The 18,277-nt window shown below is 41.0% G+C and overlaps 1 protein-coding gene across 5 annotated transcripts in view; it reads left to right on the top strand.

Annotated features, from left to right (window-relative positions):
• The window catches only part of fhod3a (formin homology 2 domain containing 3a), a 47,466-nt gene extending 37,138 nt beyond the window's left edge, over positions 1-10,328 (top strand). Inside the window, exons 23-29 of one of the 5 annotated variants that reach the window (XM_060886879.1) lie at positions 1,939-2,129; positions 2,413-2,617; positions 6,608-6,631; positions 7,123-7,324; positions 7,896-8,048; positions 8,176-8,249; positions 9,839-10,328. In XM_060886879.1, coding sequence (XP_060742862.1) covers positions 1,939-2,129; positions 2,413-2,617; positions 6,608-6,631; positions 7,123-7,324; positions 7,896-8,048; positions 8,176-8,249; positions 9,839-9,844 — 855 coding nt within the window. In that variant the 3' untranslated portion in view covers positions 9,845-10,328. Of the gene's footprint in view, positions 1-1,938; positions 2,130-2,412; positions 2,618-6,607; positions 6,632-7,122; positions 7,325-7,895; positions 8,049-8,175; positions 8,250-9,528; positions 9,808-9,838 lie in introns of those variants that run through there. The other 4 variants (XM_060886878.1, XM_060886880.1, XM_060886881.1 and 1 more) reach the window with 4 other exon arrangements.
• The last annotated feature ends 7,949 nt before the right edge of the window (positions 10,329-18,277 follow it).

The raw sequence follows: 18,277 nt of genomic DNA, 5'->3' as shown, positions 1-18,277 counted from the left end.
AAGCAGGTGAAAACCTGGCCAGCAGGAGTCACCTCTGCTCTTCAGGACTGCTTAGATTGCACTGACTGGAACATCTTCAGGGAGGCTGCAACCAACGGTGACTCCATTAACTTGGAGGAGTACATGGCATCAGTGACCAGCTACATCGTCAAGTGCATTAATGACGTTACCATCTCTAAGACATCACCACACGCTCCAACCAGAAGCCGTGGGTGACTGCTAACGTGTGTGCGCTGCTGAAGACTAAAGACCTAGCCTTCAGAACAGGGGACAGGGCAGCCCTAAGAACAGCAAGGGCCAAACTGTCCCAAGCCATCACGGCCAACGTGAGGAGAACTCTATGCAGAGTTAACCTTTGGAAGGTTGCTGGACCATGCAACATTCCTGGCAGGGTGCCCAGGGAATGTGCAGAACAGCTAGCAGATGTCTTCACTGACATCTTCAACATTTCCCTGAGCAGCACCATTGTTCCTATGTGCTTTAAAACAACCACCATTGTCCCATCCCAAAGAGGTCTACAGTGTCCTGCCTCAATGACTATCGTCCCATTGCACTCACACCAATCTTTATAAAGTGCTTCAAGAAGCTCATCATAAGGCACATCAAGACCCAGTTACCACCCTCACTGGACCCTCTACAGTTTGCATATTGTCCAAACCGCTCCACGGACGATGCCATTGCCCCGGGATTTCATTTAGCCCTGACACACCTGGACAATAAAGACACTTATGTACGAATGCTGTTCATAGACTTTAGTTCATCATTCAATACAATCATCCCTCAGCACCTGACTGAGAACCTGCCTGGACTGAACACCTCCCTCTGCAACTGGATCCTGGACTTCCTGACTGGGAGACCTCAGTCAGTCCGGATTGGGAACAGCATCTCCAGCACCACCACACTGAACACTGGAGCCCCTCAGGGCTGCATGCTCAGTCCACTGTTGTTCACCTTGCTGACTCACGACTTTGCAGCAATGCACAGATTGAACCATATCATCAAGTTAGCCAATGACACGACCGTGGTGGGTCTCATCAGCAAGAACGACGAGTCAGCATACAGAGAGGAGGTGCAACAGCTAACTACCTGGTGTAGAGCCAACAACCTGTCTCTAAATGTTGATAAAACTAAAGAGATGGTTGTTGACTTCAGAAGAGCACAGAGCGACCACTCTCCGCTGAACATCGACGGATCATCTGTAGAGATCATCAGGAGCACCAGATTTCTTGGTGTTCGTCTAGCGGAGAACTTCACCTGGTCACTCAACACCAGCTCCATCACCAAGAAAGCCCAGCAGTGTCTCTACTTCTTATGAAAGCTGAGAAAGGCACATCTCCCTCCCCCCATCCTGACTGCTTTTTACAGAGGGATCATGGAGAGCATCCTGAGCAGCTGCATCACTGTCTTTTTTGGGAACTGCACCATCTTGGATCACGAGACCCTGCAGCAGATAGTGAGGACAGCTGAGAAGATCATTGGAGTCTCTCTTCCCTATATCATGGACATTTACACCACACGCTGCATCCGCAAAGCCAATAGCATTGTGGATGTCCACACACACCCCTCACACACACTATTCACCCAGATGCACTTTATGTATCTAGGACTAACTTACTAAGTCCTTATAGCTCTGTCTTTGTTTTATGTACCACCCTGATCCTGGAGAAACGTTGTCTCATTTCACTGTGTACTGTAACAGCTATATATGGTTGTAATGACAATAAAAGCTTCTTGTTTTCTTGAGTTAAATACTCAAACCATTTGTCCCTTTGGCAGAGCAGCTTACATACATGTTAGTAGAAAACAATTGAATTTCACATATTTTGTGGATGGCTGTGTCATTTTGGGAAATTCATACTTGCTAGCTCTCAACTAAAACTATAAGGCAACCTCTTTTGTGTTGAGCATAATATTGTGAAGAGTTACATTTTTCTCCAGGTAGACTTTGACTTGCTGCAAGAGAATCTGGCACAATTGGAACACCGTTGCAAAGCATCTTGGGAAAATTTAAAGCTGATTGCCAAGCATGAGATGAAACCAGCACTCAAGCAGAAGTTGACTGACTTCCTGCAGGATTGTGCAAAGAAGATTATCATATTGAAAACTGTACATCGTCGCATTATCAACCGGTAAAACGCACACACACACACACACACACACACACACACACACACACACACACACACACACACACAGATACTATATACTCTTTGAGCATGATGGGTTTTAAACATGCTCATGTGTCACATTCTGAGCATAATCACATATTAGTTAATTTTCTTTTTTTTTTTCAGAATGAATTCACACCATCAGTACACAGAATTTAAATGGTTTCTATGAACTTCCTAATTATGTCGAAAAGGAAACATCCAACTATTTGCATTTTACTCTATTATTTGTATATTGCTACAGGTTCCATGTCTTCTTGCTATTTCTGGGACATCCAGTATCTGGAATTCGTGACATCAGCATTAATCGGTTCTGCAAAATTGTTAGTGAATTTGCACTGGAGTACCGAACTACACGAGAGAGAATACTCCAGCAAAAACAGAAACGAGCCGACCATCGTGAAAGGAACAGAACTCGTGGCAAGATGATCATGGATATCCATGCTACAGTGAGTCACTACAATATGACCATTCTGTACATTGTACTGCATTTTTATTTTGTAATAAACATAATTAAATAAAGAGTTAAATGTTAATTTTATGTTGTATAGAGTAATTGACTGAAACTTGTAAGGAAGCATTGGATAAAGGTTATGTAGTTTTTATGAGCCAAAGGTGGTGTGTTTTTGTACTCAGCAATTCACTAATCCTTTGTTTTACAAGGACTGTGGACTCGAGTCACATGACATGGACTTGAAGCATAAATTTTATGATTTTTGTCTTGACATAATTAAAAGGAGTTCAGGACTCAACCAATGACTTCAGTTGGAACCTTTGATTCAGAAAGATATGAAAATCTGTCAGATAAAAAATCTAAAGTGAAAAACCTTTGGGGGAATCAACCACTTTTCACCCAACAATAAATTTTTAGCAAAACAGTATAAATCTTGGGGGGCACGGTGGCTTAGTGGTTAGCACGTTCGCCTCACACCTCCAGGGTTGGGGTTCGATTCCCGCCTCCACCTTGTGTGTGTGGAGTTTGCATGTTCTCCCCGTGCCTCGGGGGTTTCCTCCAGGTACTCCGGTTTCCTCCCCTGGTCCAAAGACATGCATGGTAGGTTGATTGGAATCTCTGGAAAATTGTCCGTAGTGTGTGAGTGAATGAGAGTGTGTGTGTGCGCCCTGCGATGGGTTGGCACTCCGTACAGGGTGTATCCTGCCTTGATGCCCGATGACGCCTGAGATAGGCACAGGCTCCCCGTGACCCGAGGTAGTTTGGATAAGCGTTAGAAAACGAGTGAGTGAGTGAGATGAGTATAAATCTTGATTTACAAGGTCAGCATTCAGACAGCCATCAAGACCACACAATCCCTAGTGACAGAGGCAGTAGCCATGCAAAGAGAATAGAATTTCATCTTTTAAAATTGTGCTATTTGCAACATCCAGAATCTGAGGTACTAGAATGTCAGATGCAAAAGCAACAACCACAAATTGTTCAGTTTCACAAAGCAAATCCCAAAGCAGAGCTAATCTTACCTGGGATAGAAGGGTACACTTGTGCCCCTTTTCCACTGAGGCAGTTTGAGTGCTGGTTCGGAGCCAGAGCCTAATTTAGAACCAGTTCTTTCTTTTTCGACAGCCAAAGCACCGGCTCTGAACCAGGAAAAGTGGTTCTTAAGTAGCACCAAAACGTTGCTGGTCTAGACTTAAGAACTGCTTGTGTCAGGAGCTGTGGGCGGGGCTACTGTTAGTGCATTTGATAATGTACCTTAAGTATACTAATGTTTAATACACTTTTACTTTACTGTGATATGATACATTATCAGCACACATGATAGTAGTTAGTAGTACTTTCTTGATTACAACCATACAACTATACAGATTACATGGAGCTGCACATACACGTTGGATTTGCCGCGTTTGCATGCCAGTGTAGGTTCGCAAAGCTATGAGCATTAACAGTAAAGCAACATCCGCCATTGTTGATGTTGTGTTTGTGTTTGCCGCTGCTGCGCTAATGTTGCTGTATAACGTGACACGTATACAGTGACGTCAGACTCGGCTCTGTGACGGCTCTCTAACTGATGGAAAGGCAAACAGGTTCTTAGAAGGTTCGCCAGTGGAACCAACTTTCTTTTTGGTGGAAAAGAGTATTGGTGGAAATCCTGATCTCATGTGAACTTGTACTAAAATATAAATTAAAGTTTAGAAAGTGTTGAACCACACCAGGTTACATATGTAACCCAGTTCCCTGAGAAGGGAATGAGACACTGCGTCATGTGACAAAGGGAATACGTATCTGTAAGTCCATAAAATGCCATATAAGTCACATTACTCTATTGCTTCTATTTGTCTGAAGGAAGTGTGAGAGGACCCTCGGGGTGTCGCAAGCAATCAGCGTCTCATTCCCTTTCATAGCAAACTAGGTTATATACAGAAAAGCCTCCACTTCAAATCATACAGCTTCCTAGTGGAGGGAACCCTAGCATTCAATAGAGTCTCCACCACCTCAGATGAGAGGCCTGCCTCTAGGAACTGGTCCCACTCAGGGGCAAGACGCTGGGGCGCTTGTGTAGGATTGCCCCTTGTGCCTGAGAGAGGAGATCTTTCCTTACAGGGATGTCCAATGGAGTGCTGTCTATGAGGGAGTCAGGGTCCACTCCCCAGCCTGAAAGTAAGGCATCTGTTGGAAGAGTTGTGCGATGATGACATGCCCTTAAAAAGGGACCCAAGGTCAGGAAGTGGGGTCTTTTCCTTATAAAATGGGTATGAATCCCATGGTGTATCTTCCTTATGAACCTGAGGGGATGACTGTGCCCTCTGAAATGGCCAAGCACTCTCTGAGTCTCCAAATGGCTTTCACTGCTGACAAGATGGAAACCACTCAAGTAGAAGTGAGACCTACATGTATCATGGTGGAATCCTATACTAACCCCATAAAGGTGGTTCTCTGAGAAGGAGAAAACACACACCTCTGTAGGTTCAACTTAGTGGGCAAGCACCGTATCTCAATGACTGGCCACCATAGCCTTCGACTGGGCCAGAATGAGTCAGCTGTTCAGGTAGTTCAGTACACCCTGGAGGTCAGCATTCAGACAGTGGTGCCAGGGCAACATCCATGCACTTCCTAAATGTGAGTGCCAGAAAAATTTGAAGTGGCTGGGGATATGTGACAGGCAGAATAGGAATTCCCCCAGGACCTTGATACCTCAACATGGAGGTCTGGGGAAAATGGCAGCTGCCTGTGTGGAGGTGGCAAGTTGCTTGAAATCAGAAAGTGGTAATCTAGCTTAGAACAGATGATGCTAAATTCCTCTTCAGGCCAATTAGCGAGAGTGTGCATTATCACCTCGAGGAGCTCCTTGAATGCCAATCATTGCAGTGGCAGATCTGCAAGCCCCTCCTCGCCTACATTGAGCTTCTCAGAGCCCGACAAGGACAGCAACATACTCCCTTCTGGGTCGGGAAAAATTTGCCATGTGAGCTCCCAAATCTGAAATGGAGAGATCGTAGTCGGGGGAGAGGGCTAGAGAAAGGAAAGGACCTGTCTCTTCTTCTGCTTCTGACAACTCAACCTGTAGCCAAGTGGGATTGGAGTTTACACAGAGGAAACCTCTCACAATGCATGCATCCCTTGAGAGCCGACCGGGATTGCTCCTCTCTCAAACAAACAATGCAAAGAGAGTGTTTATCATCGTCTGTATTATAGCTGTGGTACGGATGCACACACCTCTTAAAATGCTAGCTCGCCAACATGTCTTTTTTTCCCCTAGTGCTTTTTAAATATTTTTCTCCCTAGTCTAGACAGACAGGACAAACACTCACTCACTCATCTTCTACCGCTTATCCGAACTACCTCAGGTCACGTGGAGCCTGGTGATGATCTCAGGCGTCATCGGGCATCAAGGCAGGATACACCCTGGACGGAGGGCCAACCCATCGCAGGGCACACACACACTCTCATTCACTCACGCACTCACACACTAGGGACAATTTTCCAGAGACGCCAATCAACCAAACCGGAGTACCCGGAGGAAACCCCCGAGGCACGGGGAGAACATGCAAACTCCACACACACAAGGTGGAGGTGGGAATCGAACCCCCAACCCTGGAGGTGTGAGGCGAACGTGCTAACCACTAAGCCACCATGCCCCCCTGCCAATATTTAAGATTTTATAAATTGTAGTTAAGTAAGGAATAAAATACCAGTAAAACACAAAGTAATAAAGTCATATACTGTATTTAACTAGAGGAAAACTACAGAGAGAAGATAAGTGAGGGAAGTATTACTGACAGAAAACAAATATACATGCAAATCAAGATTCAAAAAATAAAGTAAATATAACATCGTGACTAAACAAGTATATTAAAACATAACTCATCTGTGTGTGTTTTGGCCTTAACCACTAAGAAAGCTGTAATTTTGTGAATATTCGGAATACATCAGTTTCATTTCATGATTCAGTTTTTATCTTCTGCCCCTCTCTTTTACTCTGTAGACTGATGATGAAGAAGAGAATGGGGTATGACTCTGTTTCTGTCTTTCACTGTTCTTCTGTGAGTGTGTGCAGTGTAAATAGCAACCACACTGAGTATGTGTTAGAATTCCATTACTGCTAATGATAACTGATACATTAAGAGTGACACACACAAGTGCTTTAGTGTCACATGCGAGTTATATTTTGTAATGAAATATGTGTAGAGCATGTAACTTTTGTCTGTTTGGTTTATGATGGATATACTAATTATAATCTAATTGGATTTAATTATTATAATTTACATATATGCATATTTTAAGACAGATCCCTATCTAAATTGTGCCAGTGTCTGCTCAACTCAGATCTAAATAGATCTTATTTCAGATTTGATGAAATCCGGCATTTTACTCACATGCTTCAAATTATTGTTAAATATACTTAAAATAATTACAGTTTAAAACATACCTTGATCTTACTGCATTATTGCTGATCATTTATCTGCATTTGGGTTGATATTAGTATGTTTTTTTATGCAGGTGAATCAGAGAGTCAGTAGCAGCTGCAGCAGTAATGTCCCTACTTTAAGAAAAAATGAAGTGCAGGGACTGAACCATGAGGAAGATGCAGCAGAGCATGAAAGTATGACAGCAGTAATAAAGAGAAGCCAGCAGAGTAGCAGGACTGAGATGTCTGGAGTACCAGGACTACGCACAAGGACAAGAGCAAGACCCAGTAGAAGTAAGAAACAAATACCTACAGAGGACATAGTGATGAAAATGTGTATACATTAGCTATTATAACAAAAAGTAACAATTTCTGAAAGTACATATGTACAAACAGTACAGATGAGGCAAGATTTTGAGGTTCAGATGGTACAGGTTCTACTACAGGGGATGTGGTAGTCTAGTGGTTAAGGTGTTGGACTACTGATCCAAAGGTTGAAAGGTTGTCACTGCTGGGCACCTGAGCAAGGCCCTTAACCCTCAACTGTATAAAAATTAGATAAAATGTAAGTCACTCTGGATAAGGACATCTGCAAAATGCCATAAAATGTAAAAATGTACAGGTGAGGTATGATTCTAAGGTACGGATGTTATAGGATAGGCATGATTCTGAGGTACAGTTGGTACAGGGGTGGCAAGATACTGAGTTATAGATGGTACATTTGATTCCAAGGTCCTAATGGTACAAGGGAAGCAAGATTCTGAGGTAAGATTTCAATGTACAGGCAGGACATTTATGGAGATCATAAAGAAATTATATTCCTTTTTAGATTTTGACATACCAGTGAAATATTTGTTACATCCAGGTCGTACTGCATTAGTAGCAGCAAATGAAGATGGCATGACTGATGATCCAGCTGATGAGATCATGGAAAGAATAGTCCGATCAGCTACACAAAATTCACAAGATCGTACCCAACCGCGTGAACGAAGACGCTCGCGTGCAAACCGTAAATCAGGTATGTTAGAATTTACGTACCATCCAACCACAATTTATATACTGTAATATGTCAGTATTAATGAGAGTCTTTCTACAGTATATTATATACTGATCCATCTCTCTCTCATTCTCCCTTTCTCTCTTAGTGCAAAGGACATTAAAGAGTGATGTAAACCCAGAGGAGGCACAAGCCCTGGGTTTGGAAGACTTTGTGATGCAGGTGTGAAAATGTCACCTATCTTTACACAAATATGTACAATAAACTTTAGTGTAGCAATGTTACCATTTTAAAATGGGGGATTCTCTAAGGGTTTGTATTTCTTGGTTTTGTGTCTTTTATTGTTATACTTTTTTAGTTCAGGGTTGCACTGTACCAGGAGCCATTTTCAGTTTAACAGGTTTGTGTAGTTTCCTGTAGTATCATTACTGTTGGTGGGTGTAAAATGGTTATAACTGCACCAGTATGCTTTGCAGGGTGTATTAGGTTTAACACACAAGATTTTTGAGGGTTTTTTTTTTTTTTATAAACACTTTATTTTTAGTATCATTGTAGGGTTTTCTGCTCCTGACATTTGATTATACTTCTTCTGTAGTGGTGGATTCATCCTGGTCCTGATATTTGCATCTCTGTTTCTTGAAAATCTTGATAAAATCTAATTAACAAATTATAATTGCAGTGTTCCTTCAATAATAAAGCTTTGAATAATATATGTTCTTTCAGAAACTTTTTATTAGAGATATTTAATACCTGGACATTTGTATTTTGTTACAGGCATTTTCATTATTGTAATTAACATGTGGCCTGAAAACACAAGAATTCAGTATTAAAACTCAGGGAAATCAATAAAATGACCCTTATAATGACAGGGGGTTTGAGTCAAGGGAAAGTTGATGAGGGTGCATTAAAATAAATGTTTTTCACTCCTTAAGCAGTGCCTTTTATTAACAGTGTTTATTCACTGTTTATTTTCTCTGCTTATTTTAAATTTACTGCATAATTCATTAAGCACATTTGACCATGTTTATGTTCTAATTTGTTATAACTTTATCATCATTCATTCATTCGTCTTCTACCGCTTATCCGAACTACCTCGGGTCACGGGGAGCCTGTGCCTATCTCAGGCGTCATCGGGCATCAAGGCAGGATACACCCTGGACGGAGTGCCAACCCATCACAGGGCACACACACACACTCTCGTACACTCACGCAATCACACACTACAGACAATTTTCCAGAGATGCCAATCAACCTACCATGCATGTCTTTGGACCGGGGGAGGAAACCGGAGGAAACCCCCGAGGCACGGGAGAACATGCAAACTCCACACACACAAGGTGGAGGCGGGAATCGAACCCCGAACCTGGAGGTGTGAGGCGAACGTGCTAACCACAAAGCCACCGTGCACCCCATCTTATTTCAAATTATTCCAAAAAATACATTTGTTCCATACAGAGTTTCCACTTCTTTAATACTGTCATGTAGTGTGTTTATGTTACAGATTCGCCAGACTCCACACTCACTCTCCCACAATGCTCTGCTTCGCCTGACTACTAATCACTGTCACCTGCTCACGGTATAAAAAGACTGCCACATTCATTCGTTTCCCGTCCGGTCTTGTTTATACATGCATCTCTTTTGAGTGGATTCTTTTGAGTGGATTGTATTGACTGAACGTCAACAACGGCTGACCCAAGGGCTGTGTCTGTACTGTGCTGCAGCTGGACACACTATTGGAGAGTGTCCCATCTGTCCCGTTCAACCTGAAACTTGTATATATGCACCCCCTCTTTTTGACTCTTCTGTTTCAGTCATAGCCCTCCTTGAATCTGGGCCAGCCGGCCACTTCATCTCCTGGCAATTATGCTCGGATCTACACCGGGAAACCATCAGATTTCTGGTTCTAGAGAATTCAACTGCGGATGTCATCTTAGGGCAACCGCGGTTAGTGTCATCCGAAGCTCTCTTGGGATACTGTTGATGTGAGAAGATGGAGTGATTATTGTTTCCAATCATGTTTTGCACAACTACCCATTCCTCGCATTCGTCCTTCTTTACCCATACCAGTATGTTCCACCACTATCGAAAGCCCGAAGGCAGATATGTCAACCACCATACCTGAAGACTACACAGAGTTTTAGGATGTGTTCTGTACCAAGAGAGCTTCCAAATTAGCACCTCATCAGCCATGGGACTGCACGATTGACCTTCTGCCGGGTGAACCAGTGCCTAAAGGTAATATCTATCCACTCACTATCACAGAACAGGAGGCCAGGGAAAAATATCAGCGAAGCTCTTAGTCAGGGATACATCCGCCCTTCAACCTCCCCTGATGCATCACCCTTCTTCTTCATTGCCAAGAAAGATGGCGGCCTCCAACCCTGTATCGATTACCGGGCACTCAACAAGATTACCTCCAAATTCTGTTATCCCCGTCCTCTCATCCCAGCAGCCCTAGAACAGCTGGGAGGAGCTAAGATCTTCTCGAAGCTTGATCTCAGAAGTGCCTTCAACCTCATCCGAATTCGCAGTGGAGATGAGTGGAAAACTGCCTTTGTGACCCCTACTGGCCACTTTGAATATTTGGTCATGCGGTATGGGTTGGTTAACACTCCCTCTATCTTCCAGGATTTCATGCACACCATCTTCTGAGACATCCTTAACCTGTATGTACTGATTTACATTGATGATTTTCCTCATTTACTCCAAAGATCCATTTAATCATACCCGGCATGTCAAGTTGTCAACCGTCTCTGTCAACACAATCTGAATTTGAAGGCTGAAAAATGCAAGTTCGACAAATCTCTCAGGATGGAGTGAGTATGGATGAGAGGAAGGTGGAAACCATAACCTCCTGGACTCCGGAAGCGGACCACTCCTTCCAGGACCTGGAAGCTGCCTTCTGTTCTGCACCCACCTTGTCCATCCCGATCCAAACAAACCCTTCATCGTGGAAGTAGATGCTTCATCTACAGGTGTCAGAGCCGTCCTGTCACAGCAGCAGGGGAAGCCTCCATTGCATCATCCATGTGCCTTCTACTCCCATAAATTCAGCCGGTGGAAGTCAACTACAACATTGGAAATAGTGAGTTATTCGCAATCAAGTTAGCTCTCAAAGAGTGGACATTGGCTGGAAGGTGCAAGACATCCATTCACGGTGCTTATAGATCACAAGAACCTGCAATATCTACGTGAAGCAAAGAGACTCAACACCTGAAAAGCTCGATGGGCACACTTCTTCACTAGATTTGACTTCACCATCACTTACTGCCCAGGGAATAAAAACTGTAAAGTTGATGCCCACTCCAGACTCTTTTTTCCCGATAATGCCATCCCTGACACCATCCGTACAGAAAAATTTTAGTTTGTCCCATAGATTGGAGTGAGGAGGACACGATTCCGGAAGCACAAAATGTTCCGCATATGTATGTACCTCTGCATCATCGGAATCCTCTAATTTATAAAGCGCATACGTCTACAGGCACTGGTCACCCTGGCATACATCAAACCCTCTCACTACTGAAGCATCGCTTCTGGTGACCCAACATGGCTCGGGACATCAGAAGGTTTGTGAGTGGATGTAAGGATTGTGCCATCTCCCTGACATCTTCCCACCGGTAAACTTCGTACACTTCCCATTCCACACCATCCCTGGTCACATCTAGGAGTGGACTTTGCCACAGACCTCCCAGCTTCCCAAGGTAACACATGCATATTCATCATTGTCGACCGTTTCTCTAAGTCGATTCGACTCATCCCCTTCAAGGGTTTACCCACAGCCATGGAAAGTGCAGAGGTACTCTTCCAGCATGTGTTCAGATACTTCAGCATCCCAGATTAAGATATTGTTTCAGATAGAGGTCCACAGTTTATCTCTAGAGTCTGGAAGTCCCTTATGAAACTCCTAGATGCGACCGTAAGCCTTTCTTCTGGTTACCACCCTCAAACCAAGGGCTAAACAGAACAGAAGATTCAGGAAGTCAGACGATTCCTCAGAACCTTCTGCCATGACCACCAGAACTCCTGGAGCCAATTCCTTCCCTGGGCCGAGTATGTACAAAACTCCCTTTGTAAGTAAGCTTCTGGTCTCACCCAGTGCCTACTCGGTTACCAACCGCCAATGTTTCCCTGGACTGAAGAATCCTCTGAAGTTCCTTCAGTGCAACATTGGTTTCAGGAAAGTAAGAGGGTCTGGGACTCTGCTCATCACCAGCTGCAGGGGGCCGTCAGGCGACAGCAATGTGCAGCGGATGCCCACCGTTCAAGGACACCCACCTACAGTATAAAGTGGGACAGGAGGTGTGGTTGTCCACGAAGAACATCCGCCTGCACCTCCCCTGCAGGAAGCTGAGTCCCAGATACATTGGGACATTTACTTTCATCAAGGAGGTCAACACTCCCTAGGGTCAACCCTCCTTAACCCTGGTGGAATGAACTTTACCTAGATGTCTGAACAGTCTAATGTCATGTAATAAACAGCTAATGTCTGAAAACCATCCTCCTGAAATACTTAATTGGTGCTTATTTTTCCTGTTTTTTGAATGTGTAGATTTAAAAAATGGTTGACGGTATTGTTTTTATTGATAGAAACTTTAAAGCACTTTTGTATGTGGCTCTGGATAAGAACGTCTGCCACATGCTGTAAATGTAAATGTAATGTATGTGTTTATAAAATAATGTGTTTGTTGAATTCTGGTTTGGACTTGACTTCAGCGAGTACCTTGTCAAACTCCAGCTTAGGCTTGAACTACTCACTGGCCTAAGAGACAACCCTTTTGACAACCCTCAGGCTGGGGTTTGGCTTCATTCACAGACACAAGCATAGAAAGTAAAAGAGACCAAGCTTTAATTCTTCAATCTAAAAACCCTATTTTACTACACAATGTTCACGAGCTTCTCTTTCTTTGTCTGTCACTCCATTTTGATAATTAGGGATGAATTTAAATCTATATTTCCATTTCTTTAAGGCTGTTTTGTGACAGCCATCTACCTATATAAATTAGAATAGGGTAGAAACCATCTTACTCTGGATAACTGCTGCCAGGAATTGGTAATGAGTTATTGGTAATGAGCAGATAATATAGCCAAGTGAAAAAAAAAGGTGATAACCATTATGAACTGTGCACAAGAGGCAATAAACATGCAGCATATAAGCCATTGTGGCACACATGACTTCCAGGACAACATAAGGCTGGTAAAGAGAAGCTAATAAACTAGAACATAAAGAGCAGTGCTTACAGTGAGGCATGTGACATGATAACTACTACAACCATTACAAATACTGTGATAGAGCAGTAAAAATGCATTAAGCCTGTTCTGTCTGTTTTAATATTTTGTCTTAATGACACAAGCAAGATTACTGGTGATCAGCAGCATGACTGTCTGACATCAACTCTACCAAACTGGGTGTACTTGTGGTGTTGTCTAGTCTGTAAAATCATTTCAATGACTTTGATTTCAATGAATGCAAATTAATGCATAGGTCACACAAATCAATGCAAAAAATGTTTTGCAAGTCTGAAGGGCAAAAAAAAAGCAGTCTGAGAAAATGAGTACAGCAAACTTCATACCATCATTTTTCAACTGCTAGAAAAATGACTGTTTATTTTTTCTGTAATAGTCATTTATTATTCAACATCTAATGATGGTGTTGGTGTTTTTTCACAGCTTAAATAAGTGATTTATTGTGATATGTTTCTTGGTCTGTGATATGTTAAATTTGGGAAAATAAAAAACACATTAGAATTGCTCATTAAAGTGGTGAATAACCTGTTTCTGGTCTCTGTTCATTGTTGTATCTGTTTGCTGGTGTTACTTAAACATTTGACACTATTGATCATGTTATTTTACCTCATCTCAGAAATATTGCTAAGATAAGAAATATGATGTCATTACATGATGCAGAAACACTAGTTCATGCATTTGTTACCTCTAAGTTGGATACTGGGAGTGTACAGCTTTACTGTCTGGATACTGGGAGTGACATATATAGCGAGAGAGAGAGAGAGAGAGAGAGAGAGAGAGAGAGAGAGAGAATTTTTAGGTATGATCAGACATGTAATCAGACATGACCGCTTCCTGAGATGTAAAGCATCCCACCACTCCACGGTCTGCCCCCTGTTGTAGCCTTTTGATCAAAGTAGGCATGATGGAGCATAAAAAATACAAAAGATCACTCAGGTCTTGTGGTGTGAGACCATTAAGTGCTTTATAGCTCAGTGATAGTATTTTATAATCAATGCGAAACTTGACTGGCAGCCAAAGCAATGAGGATAAGATAGAGGTGATATGTTCATAAAACCTGAATATTCCAGTGAGCACTGTTTTGGCCATAATCCAGAAACTGAAAGAACATCATTTCACCATAAACCGGCCATGACCAAGTGCTCCTTACAATACTTCTGACAGAGGAGTGAAAATAATTATCAGAAGAGTTGACCAAGAGGCCAGGACCACACATAAAGTTTGCTGCAAAAGATTTAGACAAGCCTGTGAATATAGAGAGAATATAGTCTGGTCATATTTAACTCTTTGTATGCCATAATACACACCGTGTTTGGAGGTCAAAGTGCACATAACCCTAAAAACACCATATCAGCCATGAAGTTTGGGGATGGGAACATCATGATGTGGGGCTGTTGTTCAGCACTGGCAAACAAGGACGGACATTTCAGCAAGACAATGATCCCAAATACACAGCCAAGGAAAACCTCAATTGGTTTCAGAAAATTTTATGTCAACAGCACCGTAAGAAATATATATTTACTGAGTAACGTGTTCAATACTTATTGTAGCCGCTGTATCCTGTCAGGGATTTTTCCTTAACAGTCTGCGTTGCCTTTTAGAAATAAATTAATAATTTCTATTTATGTTCTGAATTCATGTATTCCTGTAAAGCTGCTTTGTGACAATGTCTCTTATTAAAGTGATATACAAATACAAATGAATTGAACTGAAATGCAAAACTGCATGTAGTTTACAGAACATGTAATGTTGTGAGATTATCCCCAAAAGGCAATATGATCACCAAGTGATCATAGGAGAAAATGGAGTTGTAGGATTCATGGATCCCCTCGACCTCAACTTAAAACTAAGATACAGCCTAAATACACTCTAGGAGAAATTCCTATTCAAAAACAAAGTGAACAAAAATGGTTAAGAAAGGAAAAGAGGAGGCGAAGAGAAGCTAAACATGAAAAGAAAGAGGAAAAGAAGCAGCTTCTGTTTGCCAATAAACTTCTGAAAATAGGAAATTTGGTTACAGAAATGAAATAATTGAATATGAATTAAATACAATTATAATTCTAATTGCCATAAATGTTACTGCAAGACTGCAGAGGATCAGATGCTGTACTTAGACATCTGGAAGGAGACTCCAACTGACTAAGAAGATTTATTCATTAGATGTTCAAGAGAACTCTGATCGCTTTTATTCGGATTTATATGTATCTTTTTACTGTAATGAAATGTATTTTTTAATTTATATTTAATAAAATATTAAAATATATTTATATTTATATTTTTTATATATTTAAAGGGCAATTTAGAAATGACTCATTTAACGCTCCTTGATGCACAATGTTTTGAAGCTATTAGGATATGACTTCATGGCACAAATCACAGAGCGTTCCTTGAAAGTTTGAAACAAGGTCAACCACAATATCGCTGTGCCTTGGGAAAGGTTGGAAAAAGAGTATATAAGCTTTCCTGCTTGTAGGTGTGTATTCTACGGTAGGCACCCTTATGCTTAGTTACTGTACTACATTTGCATTGCTTAAGTATTGTGCATCAGAGAACAAACGCAGGCTAACACTTGGTAAGTGTTTCTTGGTTTGTTATTATCTTGCATTTTAATTACTTTTACTTGTGCTAGAATTGTTTGATTATTTGAAGGAGATTTTATTTGTAATTTATTTTTCTTTACATATATTACATACACTTATCTGTATTACACTGCTTTAAATAAACACAAGGCCTCCCATTATGAGGACCCTAAAAAGACAAAAAGGTCTAAGTCTGACTCCTTCATATAAAGTTCAGACAATAGACTAGGTAGACTAGGCTTCGAAGCACAACCCACTCTAAGGTAAGACCAGTCTTGATTTATACTGTCTGCCGTGATAGCAGCTTACTCGTGCCAAACATAGGACACACTCCTTAGTGGGTTTGTGGAAGCTTTGTTTAGGCAGGACAGGAACATGTGTCACTAAGGGACATGCAGGTCAGTACAATTACTTTAGTAATGAAAGATTACAGACATGTGAGTTAGCAAAGATCTTTGCACTTTAGAGCTAAATGTACGTTAAAAGTCATTTTGTCTGCCCAATTTTCAGAGACTCCAGTTTGACTGTAGAGAATAATTTACTAATAATCACAGACTTGTAGAACATCTACAAAAAAGAAAATCACCCACTGAAACTTTTCAGACTCTTAGAAAAATTACAGGAGATTAACAGATGAATAACAATGAACCTGAGCAGGAACCAGGCTGCAGAACAGAAAACAAATCCCAGTGATGTAGTTTTTACTTGTAGTTTGTTTTTTAATTTCCATAAACTTTGCATTGCTGATTTTCTCACACTGTTCTTCAAAGTTGTAGTGTATTGATCTTCAGGCTGCAGAGCTGAGATCATCCACACCAGAGTCAAAGAAGATGAAGGCTGTTCTCTCTGTCCTCCTCCTGGCAGCTCTGACAGCAGCAGCTACAGCTCTATTCTGGAGAAAATACATTTATGTGAAGAACTATATGACCTGGAATGATGCTGAGGCATACTGCAAAAAGAATTATGTAGATATAGCAATCATTGAATCAAAGATAGACCTAGAAAAATTCCAAAAAGCTGTACTTACTTTTGAACCTTCTTGGATCGGCCAACGCAAGAATTCAAGTGTGGACAATTATACTCAGTGGAATGATGCAAGTTTATTAGATTTCACACCTCTGTGGCCTGAAGAACATATAGAAGATATCATCTGTGTCTCTATTGAAATTGAACAATTAATGATTACTGTGAAGACTCTTTCTGACTGTACAAAAAGACAGACGTTCTTCTGCTACACCTGGAAGCCAGATCTGATTGTCGTGGCAGAGACAAAGACCTGGGAAGAAGCTCTGAAGTACTGCAGAATAAACTACACTGACCTGGTCAGCATCACCACAGACAGAGATTACCTGGCAGTCAACAGCAAGGTCACAGAAATTCAGACAACCAGTTTCTGGACCAGTCTTCGCTTCCTGGATGGTTCATGGTACTGGGTGAACCAGATCTACATGAATAAAGTAAACACCAGCTTTTTGCCCTCATGCCCTACCCCAGGTTTCCATTGTGGATCCCTAAATGCTGAAACTAATGTCCTAGAGAACAGAAACTGTGAAGAGAAAATGCACTTCATCTGCTATAAGCAAAGTTGGTAAGTTATCTAAGTCCTGATTTTATGACACACACCACTGATTTAGATGTACTTCATGCTTATTCTTAAACATTCTTTAATTAAGAAGATTATAACCAAACACAAAGGACATACTATCTCTTCATAGGCAAGAATACATTGGAAGTAATAATATAAGATGAAGCTGTTTTCTGCAATTAAGACCTGGACAAGACGGAGAAGACTTTAAGCGACAAACACCCATCACTGCAAAAATATGACTTAGCAAGTATCTTTCGTTTGGTAAAATTTATTTTAAGCCGATTATTTTGCTTGAAATTAGCAAACTTATCTGTCAATAGAGTGAAAAAATGTAAAGTTTAAAAATAGTCAAATGGGTCTGGAATTATGAATTTCTAAAGAAATAGTTTATAATTTTAAATTCAGTTTATTCTAATCGTGTATTTTTGACTAGATTCAATGTACTTTAACTTATAAAGATTACAGTGATTTTCTACACTTCTATTATATTAACATTAACATTAGATTGGAATGTTTAACTGAATATTCAGATTTTTCTGTCTTATGGCACATACTGTACTAGATGTATAATTTTTCTTCAACATTTACTTCTTTCTCTAATCTATCATAAAGTATATTTGTATATACGTATATTAGCATGTTATGCCTTTTAACTATTAAATATACTGTAATACTGCTGTGACCTTTATGGAGAAAATAAATAAGTAATAAATGTTAGAAAGGCCTTGTGTGATAGTAATTATGGTAATAATTCACAATCATCATGAATAATAATAATAATAATAATAATAATAATAATAATAATAGCTTTCACAGAATTAGAGTCTGAAACCAAAGAA

The sequence above is a fragment of the Tachysurus vachellii genome, chromosome 14 (assembly GCF_030014155.1).
Source record: "Tachysurus vachellii isolate PV-2020 chromosome 14, HZAU_Pvac_v1, whole genome shotgun sequence".
Lineage (NCBI taxonomy): Eukaryota > Metazoa > Chordata > Actinopteri > Siluriformes > Bagridae > Tachysurus > Tachysurus vachellii.
Note: the sequence above shows the minus strand (reverse complement) of the source record. Positions and strands in the feature narration are given on the sequence as shown.